This window comes from Podarcis tiliguerta, assembly GCF_965153285.1.
Source record: "Podarcis tiliguerta genome assembly, chromosome: 8".
In the NCBI taxonomy this organism is placed as follows: domain Eukaryota; kingdom Metazoa; phylum Chordata; class Lepidosauria; order Squamata; family Lacertidae; genus Podarcis; species Podarcis tiliguerta.
Genome location: NC_139541.1, coordinates 6014870 through 6035291, shown reverse-complemented (window position 1 = coordinate 6035291; position 20422 = coordinate 6014870). Strand labels below are relative to the sequence as shown.

The following is a 20422-nucleotide window of genomic DNA, read 5'->3' as shown; positions in this document are numbered from 1 at the left end:
CATGGCCCATTACTTACATCATTGTTTTGGATGGGGGGGGCGCCCAAGAGAGTGGGGCCCTAAGCTATAGCTTGTTTAGCTTAGAGGTAAATCCATGGAGTGAGCTTCTGAAGGGCTACTGTCCCTCCCTCAGCACCCCAGTCCAAATTCTCAGGAATGTGCTTAGCAGGGAAGCCTACAGATCGCAGCAGCGGCTCCCTGGAGGCCATCAGTGGCACTGGTGAGAAGCATGCAGGTAAAAAATACCTGCAGAGCTCCCAGAGTGGCAAGTCAGCACCATAGGTGACGAGTGGTCCCTTCTTCTTCTTCTTCTTTTTTTCTTAAATCTTTTAATATAAAAATTCACTGATGTACAAAAATGCTAAAATGTCACAAACTGTTCAAAATACTGGGATCGATTCTCCTGTTACACGGCTGTTGAAAAACAAAAACAAAAGCCAAACCAAACTTGGTTAAGAAGCAGTGAAATGTACATACATCACACCTCACTGTCTACTCAAGAGCAAATGGCATCTCCAGCTGGCCTCCCTGGGTGGCCGGCTACTCTCGATGCACCAGCACAAACAAGCCCAGTAGAAAGAGGACAGTGTACTTAAATTTTGGGTAATCGTTCATAAGGATGGTCACTATTCCAATGTATGGCACAAATCCTCTTGCTCGCCCCACCACGTCTTTCTTCTCCAGCCAGTGCTGGCCTTGCTTGTACAAGCCTCTGTCATCAACAGCTTTATTGTCACCCTTCGTCAAGAACTTGATGTCTCCGTTTTGTTTTTCATGAATTTTCAAAACCCGATGCACTACTGGAATTTCCCTTCCTTCTATCCTAAAGACCACGATTTCGCCCACTCTGATTGGCTCCTCGATACGATTGGTTAAGAACAGGAGATCTCCTCTGTGAAATGCAGGCTTCATACTGCCGCTAAGCACAACCACGATGGGGCTTTCACTGCCCCTTGCCACCATCAGCCCCTTCCAGATCATCAGCGCTGAGGAAACAATCATCCCAAAGTTCAGCACCTGGTAAAACAGCTGCCGCTTATTCATCCGCCGAACATCGTCTAAGAAATCCAGAGAAAGCATCACGAGGGGACTTGGGGAGGGAGAGGTGGGGGGGGGGGACAAAAAACACACGAGTGGTCCCTTCTGCAAGGTTTTAAGCGAGGAAGGGACTCTCACCAGGATGCAAGCCTTCCTGAAAGTTGCCAGCTCTGTATGCTCTGTGTGCCCCCAGGCATCAGCGTGAGGCAGTGGGGCTGAAATATTGTGGCCCTTCGTCACTGGGTCTCACAATAATTCCTCAGTGGGCATTTTACCGCTTCCCACTTTGAGGGGTTCATTCCACCCTCTTCAAGACAGAAAACCAGGTGAGAGGTTGCACACTTAAACAAACACTATTTTAAAAATGTTAAATTCTGTTTCAGGGCAAGGGCAGGGGCAATCCCAGCAATTCAGCTTCCGTTCACCTATGAATTGTGAGAATGTTCAGGGATGCAGGAGAGGATATATTGTCTGATTATATCTTTATCCAACTTGTGTTAACAAGTTCCACAATTTCAGTAGAGTAACATTCCCTTTTTTAAAACTTGCAGCGGATGCGTTTGCTCAGGCTCGCTAAAGCCTCTATAATACCTGTTCTGGTATTTTCCCTTTATTCCCTCATAAAAGATAAGACATGACACAGTCTTCTACAAAAGTATAAAAAGAGTTTACTCACATTCTGTTCACAATCAGATCCCAGAAGGCAGACTTAGCTTAGAAAAGTAACATACACTTGGAATGTATCTCATAAGGAGACAGTCCCTTTGTCCTCTCTTGGCTGGAAGCCAAGAGGGCATCTTTGGCTTAGTAGGTGTTGCTTCTTCAATCCAAGTGGTGAAAGAGAGAGAGATGGCTGCCCTGCCCTGTGCTTTTGTCGTTACCTGCACAGGTGAGGCCACACCCACCTCTAGTCACATGCAGAGGAAGTCTGTCCCAGCCCAGAAGGAATGATGCGATAATATTTAATGCCATTGTCCCATACAGACCAACGAAACTGAAACAAAATCTACATCAGACATTCAAAAACCAACAAGCCTGCTTTCCCAGCTATCCCAGCCTGGTTAGCCCCCTAAAAACTGTGATACCCCATAATTAAATACAATATACTCCCATATATAGAGAGCCAGTGTGGTGTAGTGGTTAAGAGTGGTGGACTCGTAATCTGGGTAACCGGGTTCGTGTCTCCGCTCCTCCACATGCAGCTGCTGGGTGACCTTGGGCCAGTCACACTTCTCTGAAGTCTCTCAGCCCCACTCACCTCACAGAGTGTTTGTTGTGGGGGAGGAAGGGAAAGGAGAACGTTAGCCGCTTTGAGACTCCTTTGGGTAGTGATAAAGCAGAATATGGGCTACCTTACACTGCGTTTAAAACCAAAATCACATTTGAATAGAAACTGTTTCTCAGGCGGCTAGTCCTAGTCTTTATAACCCTGTACCTTCTTCCAGAGGCTCCAATACTTTGGCCACCTCATGAGAAGAGATGACTCCCTGGAAAAGACCCTGATGTTGGGAAAGATGGAGGGCACAAGGAGAAGGGGACGACAGAGGACGAGATGGTTGGACAGTGTTCTCAAAGCTACCAGCATGAGCTTGACCAAACTGTGGGAGGCTGTGGAAGACAGGAGTGCCTGGTGTGCTCTGATCCATGGGGTCACAAAGAGTCGGACACGACTAAACGACTAAACAACAACAACAACCTTCTTCCAGAAGGCAGAAACTGAAAGAGATCATTTCCGGGGTGCGCACTATCCTGCACTATTTCTGCAGCTTTCTTATGGCACCTGGAAGCATAGATTTGATCCATGGTGGGAAGAGTGCACCCAATTATTCTCTCTGCAGTCTTTACAACCCTGGATGTCCCAAAGGGAAAGCAGCAAGCAGGATCTGAGCGCAAGAGCCCTGTCTCCTCCTGTGATTACCAGGAACTGGTATCTAACTGTGGAGGGTTGAGTATAGCCATTGTGGCTAGTAGCCATCGACAGCCCTCCGTGAATTTGTCCCACCCTCTTTTAAAGCTATTTAGATTGGTGGCAATCATTGCCTCTTGTGGGAGCGACTTCCAAAGTTTAACTATGCACTGCGTTAAAAAAGGACTTTCTTTCATCTGCCCTGAATCTTTCACAGAGCTGACAATGTAGAGGGAATAAAGTTTCCTATAGACACAGCACACGCCAGCTCATTAGGAACCCTCCTAAAAATTTAAAACAAGACAAATCACCTTTCATGGGTAGTACATGGAGATTCAGTGCTATTAGTACTGTTAATATGGAGCTGTGAGTGAAGGATGGAAAGGGGGGAGGGTCCTTTTTGGAGAGAGCGATTAGTCTGAATAAGCAGGCATCACAAATATGCAAGGGGAGAAGGGGAGAAGGAATGTGTAAAAACCCAAAGACCTGAACCCTGGAAGATGACTCATAAAAGGAAGGAGGGAAATGGAACAGGTCTAGTACCTCCCCTCAAGACACAAAAATAGGGCGGAACAGGTTATATTTATTAAAATGTAACAACTTCATACACAAATTCATGGAGATCTATCAATGATCACTGCAGATGGTGACAGCAGCCACGAAATTAAGAGACGCCTGCTTCTTGGGAGGAAAGCAATGACAAACCTAGACAGCATCTTAAGAAGCAGAGACATCACCTTGCCAACAAAGGTCCGTATAGTAAAAGCTATGGTTTTCCCAGTAGTGATGTATGGAAGTGAGAGCTGGACCATAAAGAAGGCTGATCACCGAAGAATGGATGCTTTTGAATTCTGGTGCTGGAGGCGACTCTTGAGAGTCCCATGGACTGCAAGAAGATCAAACCTCTCCATTCTTAAGGAAATCAGCCCTGAGTGCTCACTGGAAGGACAGATCGTGAAGCTGAGGCTCTAATACTTTGGCCACCTCATGAGAATAGAAGACTCCCTGGAAAAGACCCTGATGTTGGGAAAGATGGAGGGCACAAGGAGAAGGGGACGACAGAGGACGAGATGGTTGGACAGTGTTCTCAAAGCTACCAACATGAATCTGACCAAACTGCGGGTGGCAGTGGAAACAGGAGTGCCTGGCGTGCTCTGCTCCATGGGGTCACGAAGACTCGGACACGACTGAACGACTAAACAACAACAAAATCAATGGCCACGAGCCATGATGGCTCTGGTCCTGCTTCCGCAGCTGGAGACAGTTGCTGGAAGCTGCAGGAAGCGAGAGGATTCTTGTGCTTGCATCCTGCTTGCCGCATGATTTCATTGGTTCCACCCATGGGCCTAGCCGGGGGGAACAGCTGCCCCCCTAAATCAAGTAAATAAATAAACATATTTAACCAACTGACCAATCGAGTCACAAGTAGCTCGGTTCTGCCCTCCCTAAAGTCCTGCCCCTTCCTCCGCATAAATCCTGGCTATGCCCATGGTCCCACTCATGTGACCTCATCGGCCTCATCCACATAACTCCTTTGGCCACAACTAAGCTGGTACCACCACCTCCAGGCTGCTCACTGTGGGAATGTTCAGGGATGCAGGAGAGGATATATTGTTTGATTATAGCCTTTCCAACTTGCGTTAACAAGTTCCACAATTTAGCAGAGTAACATTCCCCTTTTTAAACTTGCAGCGGATGCGTTTGCTCAGGCTCGCTAAAGTCTCTATAATAACTGTCCCCCTTATTCCCTCATAAAAGATAAGACACAACACAGTCTTCTACAAAAGTATAAAAAAGTTTACTCACACATCATTCTGTTCACAGATGGATCCCAGAAGGCAGACTTAGCTTAGAAAAGTAACATACACTTGGAAATTATTCCATAAGAAGACAGTCCCTTTGTCCTCTCTTGGTTGGAGCCAAGAGGGCATCTTTGGCTAAGCAGATGTTGCTTCTTCGATGCATGTAGTCAAAGAGAGAGATGGCTGCCCTGCCCTGTGCTTTTGTTGTTACCAGCACAGGTGAGGCCACGCCCACCTCTAGTCACATGCAGAGGAAGTCTGTCCCAGCCCAGAAGGAAACAGGAAGTTTACCTGCTGGCTGGACAAACATTCCTCCCCATGTGTAAACATGTTCACTCTAGGAATGTTGTACTTGACTGCTCTTGTGTTTTACATTCCACACTTACTGGGCAAGCCCCACTCAGTGTGTGGGCTCGGGGATGCTCTTGCAGGGCTGGCCAAATTCCCATGAGCATGCCAGAGCCAGCATACTGAGTGAGACTTGCCCAGTAAAGCCAGGTGGAGGACTCAAAAGCTCTTTTTGGAGCATGTTTTCTTCACCTTGTGTGCAGGTAATTTGTACAATTTCAACAGTACCTCGCCTTTAAATCAGAAGCAGCGAAGACGGTGAAGGTCCTGTGTGAGTGTTTGGAGGCGGTTGGAGGATGGATGGTGGCTAATAGATAGAAGTTGAATTCTGACAAAACAGAAGTACAGTGGTACCTCGGGGTACAGACGCTTCAGGTTACAGGCGCTTCAGGTTACAGACTCCATGACCCAGAAATAGTACCTCGGGTTAAGAACTTTGCTTCAGGATGAGAACAGAAATCGTGCGGCAATGGCACTGTGGCAGCAGGAGGCTCCATTAGCTAAAATGGTACCTCAGGTTCAGAACAGTTTCAGGTTAAGAACGGACCTCCAGAATGAATTAAGTTCTTGACCCGAGGTACCACTGTACTGTTTTTGGGGGACAGGGGGCGGGTGGGTGTGGGGGACTCCCTGGTCCTGAATGGGGTAACTGTGCCCCTAAAGAACCAGGTGCCTAGCCTGGGAGTCATTTTGGACTCACAGCTGTCCATGGAGGCACAGGTTAATTTTGTGTCCAGGGCAGCTGTCTATCAGCTCTATCTGGTACACAGGCTGAGACCCCACCTGTCCGCAGAGTGTCTCACCAGAGTGGTGCATGCTCTAGTTATCTCCCGCTTGGACTACTGCAATGTGCTCTACATGCAGCTACCTTTGAAGGTGGCCCGGAAACTACAACTAATCCAGAATGTGGCAGCTAGACTGGTGACTGGGAGGTGCCACCAAGACCACATAACACTGGTCTTGAAAGACCTACATTGGCTCCCAGTACATATCTGAGCACAATTCAAAGTGTTGGTGCTGACCTTTAAAGCCCTAAACGGCTTCGGTCCAGTATACCTGAAGGAGCGTCTCCACCTCCATCGTTCTGCCCGGACACTGAGGTCCAGCGTCAAGGGCCTTCTGGCGGTTCCCTCACTGCGAGAAGTGAGGTTACAGAGAACCAGACAGAGGGCCTTCTCGGTAGTGGCACCCACCCTGTGGAACGCCCTCCCATCAGATGTCAAGGAAATAAACAACTATCTGACTTTTAGAAGACATCTGAAGGCAGCCCTGTTTGGGGAAGTTTTTAATGTCTGATGTTTTATTGTGCTTTTAATTCTGCTGGGAGCCACCCAGAGTGGCTGGGGAAACCCAGCCAGATGGGCAGGGTATAAATAATAAATTATTATTATTATTATTATTAGTCGGCTTTCAGCTGCTTAGGGTTGATATTGTGCAATTAAATTGCATATAAGATGTGAACGTACTGTACAAATATAAAATCAAACCAAAACCAACCAGTTAAGCCAGAGGTGACCCACCTTAATTCAGTCACTGATCTCTGATCTGCCTCTCCTTGGAGTTTCCTATAAGAGCCATGCAGACCCTCCAGAAGCAAAACCCACCTATCTGAGATACAGATCGCAGCAGTTCAAAGCCCCAGGCTCTCATCTCTCCCTTTCTCCTTTTCCTTCTTCCTCTCTTTTTTGCATTAGTCACTCACTCACGCACTGAGAGGTCACTCTCCAAGGAAGGAGGAATGTAATTACCCTTGATTGTGTGGGGCTTCTCCTAATTCCCTCCCCCACTGACTCATGCATGCTATGTTCCCTGTCTCTAAATGCTTGTTGAATGGAACTCCAATTCAACAAAGCTGTTTTGATGCACTAAATAAATATCAATTGACTGCTTTTAAAAAATAAAAATAAAAAGGAGCTTCTTTGAGAGGCTTAGTGTGAGGCAGCTGCAGGTTTGCAGGCTTGGCTTTGAAACACAGCCCTTGTTCTAGCAGCTGTCTGCTAAAACCAGGCATTTGAGAGTCACTCTGGTCATTAGGAATGCCACACACAAGAGCTCTCTTTTGCAGGCATGAACTAAGCCCCAAAACATCCTATTTGTCCAACAAGGGCTTGACAGAGGCAGATGGGGAGGAGGGGAGCTGCAGCGGCAGGTCTAGAAGTCAAAAGAGTCTTCTTGAGCAAGCTTTTGATGACCTCTGCAAATAGGAGCCAATAGGATTCCCACTGGAGTAGCCATATGAGTCTATTGCAGCAAAAAGAATGTTTCATGTGCCGCAATATTGTGGCACGTGGCCACAATCTCAGAGTGGTGAGAGACCTCAGGATTCCAGGTGTTTACTTAGGGCAGGGGTCAGCAAACTTTTTCAGCAGGGGGCCGGTCTGCTGTCCCTCAGACCTTGTGGGGGGCTGGACTTTATTTGGGCGGGGGGAGAATGAATTCCTATGCCCCACAAATAACCCTGAGGTGCATTTTAAATAAAAGGACACATTCTACTCATGTAAAAACACAATAATTCCCGGACTGTCCGTGGACCAGATTTAGAAGGGAACTGGGCCAGATCCGGCCCCCAGGCCTTAGTTTGCTTACCCATGACTTAGGGTTTGATTTCTAGGTTTATCTAGGTTTGATTGCCTTGCAATGAAGGTCAGACTCTGGTGTCTTTAGGATATATGGTTTTATTTACACACCTATAGGACATGAACATAGGATGGCGGGGCTCACGGCATTAATACCCCAGCAGATTTCGCTTCTCCATCAGTCACAGCTTTGGATCCAGCACAGAGCAAGCAGGTCCCTGTGTATCCAGCTCCCAGCCTGCTCCCAGCTCAGCCAATGCAATTCTGGGCTGCATCAATAGGAGTATAGCATCTAGATCAAGGGAAGTAATAGTGCCACTGTATTCTGCTCTGGTCAGACCTCACCTGGAGTACTGTGTCCAGTTCTGGGCACCACAGTTCAAGAAGGACACTGACAAACTGGAACGTGTCCAGAGGAGGGCAACCAAAATGGTCAAAGGCCTGGAAACGATGCCTTATGAGGAACGGCTAAGGGAGCTGGGCATGTTTAGCCTGGAGAAGAGGAGGTTAAGGGGTGATATGATAGCCATGTTCAAATATATAAAAGGATGTCACATAGAGGAGGGAGAAAGGTTGTTTTCTGCTGCTCCAGAGAAGCGGACACGGAGCAATGGATCCAAACTACAAGAAAGAAGATTCCACCTAAACATTAGGAAGAACTTCCTGACAGTAAGAGCTGTTTGACAGTGGAATTTGCTGCCAAGGAGTGTGGTGGAGTCTCCTTCTTTGGAGGTCTTTAAGCAGAGGCTTGACAACCATATGTCAGGAGTGCTCTGGTGGTGTTTCCTGCTTGGCAGGGGGTTGGACTCGATGGCCCTTGTGGTCTCTTCCAACTCTATGATTCTATGATTCTCACATACCTCTCTGGCAATTGTTCTCTTACCTAGCAGTTAGGGAGACCTACTCATTCATTCCATGGCACAGAGCAACTCCTATGGTGCTTGACTAGTCAGCCAAAGCCATTGTCTGGAGAAAGGGACTGGTTTGGCAAGCTTGCTCTCATACCTTCTACCCCCAGAGACACCGGAGCCCAAGAATTGGAAGTCACTCAGGGCATCATCAAGACTCCCTCCCCCTAAAAAAAACCCTCATAACAAGGGAAGGTTTGCCAGACAAGTGTCATGAGGCAAGTGGGATCTGCCTTGCCTCTCCTTCAACTGAAGAATGAGCTCATTTTGCACAAAAAGTATCCCAGAGAGGGCAGTTCAAGTTCACGCTGATGGCAAAAGTTCCTGGGAACACAACACACAAACCCTTAGGAGGTCATTTGGCTGGAAGAGTTGAACACATGCCGGGCTGAATGGTGCCAGAACAAGCACCAGGCACGACAAGGGGCTGCCTTTGGGGCTGCCTTTGACCAAGGGGTCAGCACTGGAACCCTGGAAATTGGGGAGATGGAATGCCATGCAGTGTGATTAATCTGAGAAGAGAGGTTGGTCCTGCTTCTGCTGCAGAACTCAAAAGGCTGCTTCTTTTTTAAAGCTGCCTGTGTAAATAGCTTCTCTGTGTCCAGGAGAAAAGGAGAAGGCAGGGGAGGAAGAGGCTTGACAAAACCCAGCCTTGAGCCGAGAGTCAGGCACTAGGAGGCATCCAAGGGGCTTTGATGAGGGCAGGGGGCTGGTCACTGGATATAAAGAGCCCCAGCCAGTGGACAGGAGAGGAGCTCAATGCAACTTCGTCCCTGAAATGACGAGTGGAATAGGGGAGTCTCCCCAAAAATCCCCACCAACTGTTCCAGAGTTTATTACCATATTTTTCGCTCTATAGGACGCACCCAACCATATGACGCACCTAGTTTTAGAGCAGTGGCGTAGCGTGGGGGGTGCAGGGGGGCCGGCCGCACCGGGCGCAACATCTGGGGGGGCGCGCTCGCACTCGCAGCTCTCTGCCCCTACCTGGCTCACTCACTCTCTCTCACTGCAGTGCTGGCTGTGCGAATCCGATCCGAGCCACCGGGCCGCCGCCCACTGTGGAGGGGAGGGTGCCAGGCGTGCGGTGCGGTGCGGAGAGAGAGCGAGGGACTATCTGGGGGAGGGACAGTGCAGCGGGGGGGGGGAGGCGCAAATTACTTGCCTTGCCCCGGGTTAGGGGGCGCAAATTACTTGCCTTGCCTCGGGTGCTGACAACCCACGCTACGCCACTGTTTTAGAGGGGGAGAACAAGGGAAAAAAATTCTCTCCCTCTCTGCAGAGCACCCCTTCAGTGAAGCGGCAGGAGAAACGGAGCCCCTTCCATTTCTCCTCCCGTTTCGCACAGAGGGGGAAAGCTGTGCAGTGCCTCTCCAGCGAAGCGAAGCCAGGAGAGCAAAAGGGATTGGTGCACACCAACCCCTCTCACTCTCCAGGCTTCAGGGATAGCCGCCCGAAGCCTCCGGAGTGCAGCGGGAGTGCCACTGCTGTGCTCTAGAGGCTTTGCGTTGCTTTCGCTGAAGCCATGGAGCCTGCATTCGCTCCATAAGACGCACACACATTCCCCCTTAATTTTTGGAGGGGGGAAGGTACGTCTTATAGAGCGAAAAATGCGGTATTTTGGGATGAATTGCTGCTGATCTCCTGGCCTCAGAATCATGGACTCCCCAAGACATGAAGGGATTTGGGGTGAAATACATAATCAATAGGTTGCAAAACAAACAAACAAACAAAAAAAAAACAGTGGAGGAAAGACGTGTGTAAGAGAGGACATGACACAGGAGTACAAAGTTATGCATGGTGTAGAGAAAGTAGATAGAGAGAAGTTTTCTCCCTCATCATCCCAGAACCGGCTTGTGCCATACTTGTGCCATTCCCATCTGCTTAGCCACACTCTGAAATGGAAGTTTGGACCAGATGGGCCTTTGGTCTTATCCTGCTGCAGGGAATGGTGCAGGGATATGGGAGAAGCATAAAAGCAGCACTTTTGCCTGTGCTGGGCCAGGCTCAGAGGTTGGGGTGTGCCTAACAATAATGATAGTACCTTGGCACAGCGGCCTGCATATTTGGACTCTATGCGTTCTTTAAGGTTGCATCATTGGAACAGTACTTCCAAACTTTTCACCATTGGCTGCTGAATAATGAAAGAATATCGCTGTGTGTTTTAGGGGAGGTCAGTCTGGATGACACTGAGTCCCTTCAAATTCTTGGGTTCCTGTTTCTGTGGGGGCAGAAGGTATGAGAGCAAGTGTGCCAAATCAGCTCCTTTGTCTAGGCAATGGCTTTGGCTCATTAGTCAAGCGTCATGACTAGCATAACCAAAGGAGCTGCTCTGGTTCATTGAATGAATGGATGGGCCTTCCCTGCCTTGCTCACCTAGCTGCTTGGTAGGAGAAGGAAAGCCAGAGGGTTGTGGGCTGGGCTGTACCATAAGCAGACTGGAAGTTGGAGACACAGAGGCCTGCTTGCTCTGTGCTGGATCCAAAGCTGTGACTAATGGAGAAGTGAAATCTGCTGTGGTGTTAATGCCGTGAGTCCCGCCATCCTATGTTCATGTCCTGTTGTTGTTGTTGTTGTTGTTTAGTCGTTTAGTCGTGTCCGACTCTTCATGACCCCATGGACCAGAGCACGCCAGGCACTTCTGTCTTCCACTGCCTCCCGCAGTTTGGTCAGACTCATGTTTGTAGCTTCGAAGACACTATCCAACCATCTCGTCCTCTGTCGTCCCCTTCTCCTTGTGCCCTCCATCTTTCCCAACATCAGGGTCTTTTCCAAGGAGTCTTCTCTTCTCATTAGGTGGCCAAAGTATTGGAGTGTCAGCTTCAGGATCTGTCCTTCCAGTGAGCACTCAGGGCTGATTTCCTTCAGAATGGAGAGGTTGGATCTTCTTGCAGTCCATGGGACTCTCAAGAGTCTCCTCCAGCACCATAATTCAAAAGCATCAATTCTTCGGTGATCAGCCTTCTTTATGGTCCAGCTCTCACTTCCATACATCACTACTGGGAAAACCATAGCTTTTACTATACGGACCTTTGTTGGCAAGGTGATGTCATGTCCTATAGGTGTGTAAATAAAACCATATATCCTAAAGACACCAGAGTCTATGCTGACCTTCATTGCAAGGCAACCAAACCTAGATAAACCCCTGGATTCCCTCACTCCTTGGAGATTGTGGTGGCGTGTCTCACCCTCCAATGCCAAAGTTTGGGTTCCTGTATGACAGAATGCAAAGGGGCTGTCATAATTGCAGGGGGTCCAGATGGCTTCTCTTGGTGGAATGATTGCCAGTTCCACACAACCGGTGCCAATGGAAACATTCCCTCCAGAGCAAATATCTCAGGACCACCACAGGGGAGAAAATAATTTCATCCGTCCGCCACAGTTTATGCCATTTTGAGTACAGATGTGCATCTATCATGCTTAAAACTATGATAACCAGCAACCGTTTGTTTCTCCAGTGCACACCTGGTGGGGGGGGGCAGAGAAAGTCCACATCCTATGGTGCAAAAGCTGCAGGAACACGCTAATCCTTTGCAAATCGTGCCACAAATTGTTTGCCAACCACGTTGCTGCTGCCAAATTTGGAGGCTGGAATCGCTCCGCTGGCTTGCTCTGCTATGTGCTGCTATTGGTATGGCAATGGAGGAGGAGGACGGAGCCCCTTTTCAAGGGTCTGCTGAGAAGTAGATCAAGGCAGGGTGGGAAAGAAGGATGCTCTGATTTAGGAGCTGTCCCTCCCCACCCCGCCCTCCCCTCCCGCTAGACATGGACCACTCCACAGTCCTTATCAGCCCTGCTGTTTCAACCCAAGCCCTGAGTTTAATCAGAGGGGGTTGTGTGCATTGCCTCCTTCTCTGCAGCTGCTCACAGCTGGGATTTTGAGAATCTCGAGTGAGAAGGTTAACCAAGCTGTCAGAGTAGATTCCCCCCCCAAAAAAGATGGCAAAACAGTGACACGTGTTTAGTTTGGGGTTGGGAAACTAATGGGAAATAGATATTCCGACTGTGCAATGCGCTAACTGCCTTTGACATGAATGATGGACCTTTGCTTGGAACAAATTCATCCAGTGCCTAAACACATTATTTCGAGTGCTGATGGCACCGCGTTGCAAATATTCTAATGCTGGTGCTGCCCGCATTTGCTCTGCTGCGTATCCAGCACATCTCATTTGGTGAGGCCAGGGGGAATAGGGCGGATCTGTTGTAGAGTTTGCAAATGGCTCCTTCTTCCTCCTCATCAAATCTCACCTTTGCATAAAAGGTAAAGGGACCCATGACCGTTAGGTCCAGTTGTAACCGACTCTGGGGTTGCAGCACTCATCTTGTTTTATTGGCTGAGGGAGCCGGCGTACAGCTTCCGGGTCATGTGGCCAGCATGACTAAGCCGCTTCTGGTGAACCAGAGCAGAGCACGGAAATGCCGTTTACCTTCCCGCCGGAGCGGTACCTATTTATCTACTTGCACTTTGATGTGCTTTCGAACTGCTAGTCGAACTGAGAGCCAGTGTGGTGTAGTGGTTGTGAGCGGTAGTCTTATAATCTGGGGAACCGGGTTCGTGTCTCCGCTCCTCCACATGCAGCTGCTGGGTGACCTTGGGCCAGTCACACTTCTTTGAAGTCTCTTAGCCCCACTCACCTCACAGAGTGTTTGTTGTGGGGGAGGAAGGGAAAGGAGAATGTTAGCCGCTTTGAGACTCCTTAAAGGGAGTGAAAGGCGGGATATCAAATCCAAACTCTTCTTCTTCTTCTTCTGCTAGGTTGGCAGGAGCAGGGACCGAGCAACGGGAGCTCACCCTGTTGCGGGGATTTGAACCGCCAAACTTCTGATTGGCAAGTCCTAGGCTCTGTGGTTTAACCCACAGCGCCACCACAATCTAGAACCCCCTCAATTGCAACAGCCTTCTCTCCCAATAGATTATTAACAGATGGATTATCACAGGGTGATGCATCAGCAAAAAACAAACAAAACACCTCTCATGCAATTCTAGGCTGCATCAACAGTTGTTCTACACTGTTCTGCCTTGGTCAGACCCACCTGGAGCTCCGTGACCAGAAAGTTGAAACCAAGCCTTACGAGGAATGGTTTCGGTCAGGCTTCCTCAAACTTGGCCCTCCAGATGTTTTGAGACTACAGTTCCCATCATCCCTGACCACTGGTCCTGCTAGCTAGGGATCATGGGAGTTGTAGGCCAAAAACATATGGAGGACCAAGTTTGAGGAAGCCTGGTTTAGGGAGTTGGGGATGTTTAGCCTGGAGAAGAGAAGTCTGAGAGGTGATCTGAAGGGCTGTCCCATGGCTTTGCCCAGAAGGTTCGTTCTTCTTCTCAGTGTATTGATCCCCACAGTATGAAAGACTGATATGCACCACAGGCCTTGATTTACAATGGAACAGTCCCCAAAGATGGCTCAAAGCTTCCATATGAGGATGTTTGTAAATGTGACTTAAGTGACTTTGACATCATTGAGTGGGAAGCTCTGGCATGCGTGAGGAACATCTGGTGTCTCAGACTCTGGGCTGGTGCACACAACTGTGCCAAGAAATGTCTCCTGTAGGCCAGTAGAAGCTCATAAGCAGAATGAAGAGTAAGGAGGGAGGAGACAAGCGGTGAAAATGGGCTCATGCATGCAGCTTGAGGTGGATCAAGATTGGTCTACCTAAGCATTTGTATGTAGGCTACTTTAGGAAATCTACATTATATGGTATGCATATGATGTTATAATTACACTTGACTTGATCTTAGCCAAAAGGCCGAGAAGCCTTTTGACTTGCGATCTCGATCACACGCAGTCTGTAGTCCGCTGGCAGTAGGAGTACAATATGGGCATGTTTTTAAGTTAACATCTTACATTAAAAACCTGACAGTACCAAACTATCGAAGGCTTTTCACCAAAGCCAGACTAAACGTCTTTCCTTCTGCAGTGTTGGATGGCAGGTTGAGAGGAGTTCCCTACCAGGACAGACTTTGCTCGTGTGCTCAAGACATCGATTCCATAAAACGTATTTTGTTGCACTGTGCAAAATATGAGCAAGCCAGGGCTGAACTGATACTACCCTTGCTGGTACCTTTCCCGGGAAAATCAGAGGCTCACTATGTCAGGTTCCTATTGGAAGACCAGACATATGCTAGAACATTATCAGTGGCAAAGTTTTTATCGGTGGTTGCAAGAACCAATGAGCCCTATATTCTGAACAAAATGCTTGTTTAACCTGGAGGTAGGCTGTATGAATTGTGTATTGCTTTGTAATGATTTGTTGGGTCTCTGGACTGTAATAAAGATTGATGATAATAATTTGTATAATAATGCATCTATCACCATTATCATCTTTGTGGTATTGTAACTTTAGGAAAAAGTCCCAAACACAAACTGTGTGTTTCCAGAGGATTGGAGGATCCAGTTCGTGGTGGGACTTTATTTCCACTGCTTCAGTCTTTGATGCTCAACATTCACCATTCACACCAACTCAAGAAATATGGGTGCCTTGATTTACATCAGTGCTTCTTCATTTCTTTATTGATTGATTGGTTGATTGATTGCTTTGTATGTAGCATGATGTAATGACCTGCTACTACACTTTTGGATTATTAAGTAATGGCAATAAAGGAAGTTCTTTTTAAATTTATTTAGTAGTAGTAGTAGTGTACAGATTCACAAACTGCATCACAGCAGAAATCCATAGAAGAGGGTGCGCAAGATGAAACAGAGTAAACGCAAGCTCCAAGTTGAGCAAAAGTAATTCTGCAAACTTTAAAACAATAAAAACCATCTCTTAAAAACAACATAACCATTTCATCAGAGATGCAGTTTTCAAATCAAATCAAATACCTTTATTGGCATCACAGTATAAATTAACATTTCAAGTCCCTGGGATAATTAAAAGGACAAAGGTGAAGCTGTTGAGGGTAGTAATGATAATAATTTGTATAATAATGCTGTGATCGTGTGCACTTAGATATTCTGCTTTGCCTTGTCTGTTCCCCAAAAGGATGGTTCGTTGGGAACCCTTTCAGGTAAAAGTGTGGCTAAAAGTGTGGCTAAAAAGGAAGCTACTAAAGCAGTGATCTGCCAGGAGAAACCTTATTTGACTTCTTCTCGGAGTTATAGGCCAGAGGTCCAACATTTTGCTCAGCATCAGTTGGCGAGGTCTACTGTGCAGAGAGCAATCTAAGAGAATGTGGTCCATTGAATCAGGTACTTCTTGGTTGCAGGCACACAGACGGGCTTTGATATGGGGTATGTGAGAATCTACCTTTGGTCACTGCATTTAATCTCACGAGCATAAAGGCTTTTCGATGGGAAGGGAGTAGTAGATCCTTCAGAGATGCAGTCGATCGTCCATAAACGACCAGGTAACACCCCAAGGAAAGTCTTCCAAACCAAAACATCTTCAATCGCTGCCTAAACATCATGATGCTAGACACCAGTCCGATTTCAGCTTGGAACTGATTCCAGGGGGCTGGCGGTGCGACACTAAAAGCCCAGTTTCTAGCACAGGCTGAGCGCACCTCTGGGCCATACAGTACTCTCATCAAATTCCCCAACAGAGGAGCACAATTGCAGGGCAGGGGTAGATTGGGCAAGGAAGTCCCTTAGATATCCTGCTCCCAAGTTCTTTAGGGCTTTAAATACAACTCACAAAGGAGCAGATACCCACACTGCACTTAGGCACTTTGCTGGTGCACATTTCCTGGCCAGTGTTAAAATAGGGTTTTTAAAGCCCTTAAAAAAACCTAGCAAGGGATGGGCTAGATGACCTTGGAGGCATCTTCCAACTGCAGGATTCTAGGATTCTGTGCTCACTAGTGGAGCAGACTAGGGGGCTGGACTAGATGGTTTCCAAGGACCCAGCCAGCTCTGTGATTCTATTATCCTGTCCTGGCTCTTTTTCTCTGGGTGGGTCTTTCAGTGCCAGCATCTCTAGCGGGGGCTCCTCGCAGGAGAGGGAGCGAGAGGCGGCTTAGCACATTACCTGCTTTGTCTTGCAGGGCTTAACACTGCGCTGGAAAGAATATCTTTATTCCTAAACCCTTCAGTCCCAGTAGGGACAGCTTGCCTGGCAGAACTGCGCAGGGAGGGCTCCCCTCTCTCCGCGATATTACTCAAAGGAATGAGCAGCTATTATGAAATCATTAAATTAATAACTTGGTAATATAGGCAGATATATAAAGCAATCTGTTCACAGAACAAAAGAAATTACCACCTCCCAAACATTCATAATTTAATTTAGCAATGAATTATTAGCAGCATGGAGGATTTCAGCCTCAAAATGTCAATAGAATCATGTAAATATAACTTTGCATTCCTAATGCTCAGTGTGTCGACTGGAGGGGGTAGGGAGAGCTGGGCATTGTGTGGGTACCGTTTTGAAGATTCCTATTGTGGGTTGGGGGCACTGCTTCTCTTTTAGCCCCCAGACCCAACAGACAGAAATACACGAGATGTCTGGCTTTTAATTAAGAGTTTATTAAACGCTCAAAGCTCTCTGAAGGAAAATGAAAACATGGGCGAGAGCTGGGATTTACTCTGTTTGTAGGATTTAACAGAAGGACTCAACCCAGCGATATTTGAAGAGCCCAGGAGTTTCAGGCAGCTGAGAGGGTTTGTGGGTTTATTGTGGGAAAACTAGAGGGAGCCAGTGGCGTAGCGTGGGTTGTCAGCACCCGGGGCAAGGCAAGTAATTTGCGCCCCCTAACCAGGGGCAAGGCAAGTAATTTGCGCCCCCCCCCCCGCTGCACTGTCCCTCCCCCAGATAGTCCCTCGCTCTCTCTCCGCACCGCACCGCACGCCTGGCACCCTCCCCTCCACAGTGGGTGGCGACCCGGCGGCTCGGATCGGATTCGCACAGCCAGCACTGCAGTGAGAGAGAGTGAGTGAGCCAGGTAGGGGCAGAGAGCTGCGAGTGCGAGTGCGCCCCCCCCCCCAGATGTTGTGCCCGGTGCGGCCGGCCCCCCCTGCACCCCCCACGCTACGCCACTGGAGGGAGCCCATTTGGAAGAGCGTGCAGCACAAAACAAAAATAATCTGTTCCGCAAACTGTGAAGCTCCAACTTTGGCTCAGATATCTAAATGGCCAGCTAGGCACCACCTGTAACATTCCCATTATTCTTTGGGAGAACTCATGATTGTTAAAGTGGAATAAGAGTGCTTTTATGGTGTTGATGTGACCAAAGTCACACCAGGCCAGGAAGAGATGGGAAACTTGTGGTCCTATTTCATGCCAGAGGTGCAGGAAGCAATTCCAGGGACAAGAAATGCTGAGCAGCAGTGGGGTGCATTGGGCCACCCCATATGACTCCATATTGGCTCCTGGGTACACTCCAAGGACCTTACCAGCCAATGGAGGGTGGGAGGAGGAACCTGGCAATTCCATACACAAGTGCTGTGCAGCTTGCTGGTTTGGGCAAATGAACATACTCAGGAAGGATATTGACAAGCTGGGAGGTGTGCAGAGGATGACAGCCAAGATGATTGAGGGCTTGGAAGCCAAGCCTTGTGAGGAAGGGCAGTGGAGGGAGTTGGTTATGCTTAGCTTGGAGAAGAGAAGACCAAGAGGTGACAGGATTGTTGTTGTTTAGTCGTTTAGTCATGTCCGACTCTTTGTGACCCCATGGACCAGGGCACGCCGGGCACTCCAGTCTTCCACTGCCTCCCGCAGTTTGGTCAAACTCATGCTGGTAGCTTCGAGAACACTGTCCAACCACCTCGTCCTCTGTCGTCCCCTTCTCCTTGTGCCCTCCATCTTTCCCAACATCAGGGTCTTTTCCAGGGAGTCTTCTCTTCTCATGAAATGGCCAAAGTATTGGAGCCTCAGCTTCAGGATCTGTCCTTCCAGTGAGCACTCAGGGCTGATTTCCTTCAGAATGGAGAGGTTTGATCTTCTTGCAGTCCATGGGATATGATAAAAGGTAAAGGGACTCCAGACCATTAGGTCCAGTCATGACTGACTCTGGGGTTGCGGCGCTCATCTTGTTTTACTGGCCGAGGGAGCCAGCGTACAGCTTCCGGGTCTTGTGGCCAGCATGACTAAGCCGCTTCTGGCGAACCAGAACAGCACACGGAAACACCATTTACCTTCCCGCCGGAGCAGTACCTATTTATCTACTTGCACTTTGACGTGCTTTTGAACTGCTAGGTTGGCAGGAGCAGGGACCGAGCAACGGGAGCTCACCCCGTCACGGGGATTCGAACCGCCGACCTTCTCATCGGCAAGCCCTAGGCTCTGTGGTTTAACCCACAGCGCCACCCACGTCCCTTATGGGATATGATAGTTGTCTCCAAATATCTGAAGGGTTGTCACAAGGAGGATGGAGCAAACTTGTTTACTGCTGCTCCAGAGTGGGGGACCCAGACCAATGGATTCCAACGACAAGTAAGAACGTTCTGATGGTAAGAGCACTTTGACAGTGGAACAGAGGCTCCCCCGGATGGAGGAATTCAATCCTTGGAGTGAAGCACAAGTTGAGGGGTGACCTTTCAGGGATTCTTTATCTGTGATTCCTTCGTTGTATGGGTGGTTGGACCAGATAGCTCTTGGTATCCATTTGAGATCCACAATTCTATTTTTCTAAGACCAAAGAAAGAATGCACAATCAAACTCCATCAACAGTGGCTCGTTCAGGATCTCTTCTGGCGACAGCCTGAAATGGAATGAAGTCTCTGCGCTGCCATGGCTGCACCTCCATCATCTTCCCTCCTGCTCCAGAAACTCACCGGAGCTCAGAGTAGCCCCCGCTGCCCCGCTAATTCCAATCCCAAAGTGCACCGGAGAAATCTGTGCCCGACGCCTGCCTCTGCCTCGCGGTCTGCCTCAGACTTTCCGCCCGTGTCTTTTTTCCATCCGAGCAACCCAATAGTTTCTCCTTTGGTTGGAAATTAATTTGTTATAATATATGTGTGCATACGTTGATTGCTTTTGATTAAGTTTAACAAGCTGCAAAAAAAATCTGCTGAATTGAACATCAGAGTAAACAAACCCATTTTCGAGGTCTGCTTGTGTATAATTAATACACGCTGTCATTTTGGGTGCAGTGAATATATCTATTATGTTACAATAAAATATGTGTTGTGGTAATTACTACATGCAGCCCAAATATGCACTGAATAAGTTTGCAACCATCTCCAGACACAAGTTGCATGCCAGCCTGTTCCCTTATTGCTTGTAACTGAAAGACATCTGTGATTGCGAAGAGGGGGGGGGAGAGGTTAGCAATTAGAGATGGCGCCAAAGCGGGGGGGGGGGGGGAGTGTTCAGAAATGAACTTCTCCAGTTCATAAAGCTTGAAGTACTTACAGGGGGAGCCCAGTCCCCCCCCCCCTGTATTGTCTGTTGAACCTTGGCTAACAGATTCAGGCTCCACACAGGTGTTGGCGAGTAGTAGATTTGCTTTACCGGATCATAATTGCAGAGCACTTTTGCAGGGCTCTAAAGCACATTCCCACAGCAGAGTTCCTCCTAGACTGTGGAGAAAGACCGGAGGGAGCCAGAGGGATGGCTTGCTTCTACTTGGGGCTAACTTGAAGGACTCTGCTGATAGGGGCCCTGTGTCCTCAATGCTCTTGCCCAAATGTGCATTGCAAGAGAGGAGGGAGACAGGCAACAGAGAAGGATCGTGGCAGAGTAGGGGGGGATGGGCAGTTCTCACAATGAAGGGATGCAAGAAGACTCATAGAATTGTAGAGTCGGAAGGGACCCCAAGGACACCCCCCTGCAACACAGGAACCACAGCTGAAGAATCCCCGACAGATGGCCAGTCGGCCTCTGCTTAAATACCTCCCTTCCGAGGGAGTCCATTCCAACATCATCACCCCCGTTATTTGATGAGTAAGCAGGCAGAAATAACTCCCA

General features: G+C 48.3%; 1 protein-coding gene across 1 annotated transcript; it reads right to left on the bottom strand.

Annotated features, from left to right (window-relative positions):
• Positions 1-323: 323 nt before the first annotated feature.
• Positions 324-1120, bottom strand: LOC310684965 (signal peptidase complex catalytic subunit SEC11A-like). The gene has a single exon (XM_083456423.1). The coding sequence runs from the start codon at positions 1078-1080 to the stop codon at positions 541-543; it is 540 nt and encodes a 179-aa protein (XP_083312549.1). The 5' UTR covers positions 1081-1120; the 3' UTR covers positions 324-540.
• Between the last annotated feature and the right edge of the window lie 19302 nt (positions 1121-20422).

What these genes read in the sequence shown, in the direction of transcription:
- LOC310684965 (XM_083456423.1), bottom strand. Translation starts at nt 1,080, where the DNA reads ATGCTTTCTCTGGATTTCTTAGACGATGTTCGGCGGATGAATAAGCGG.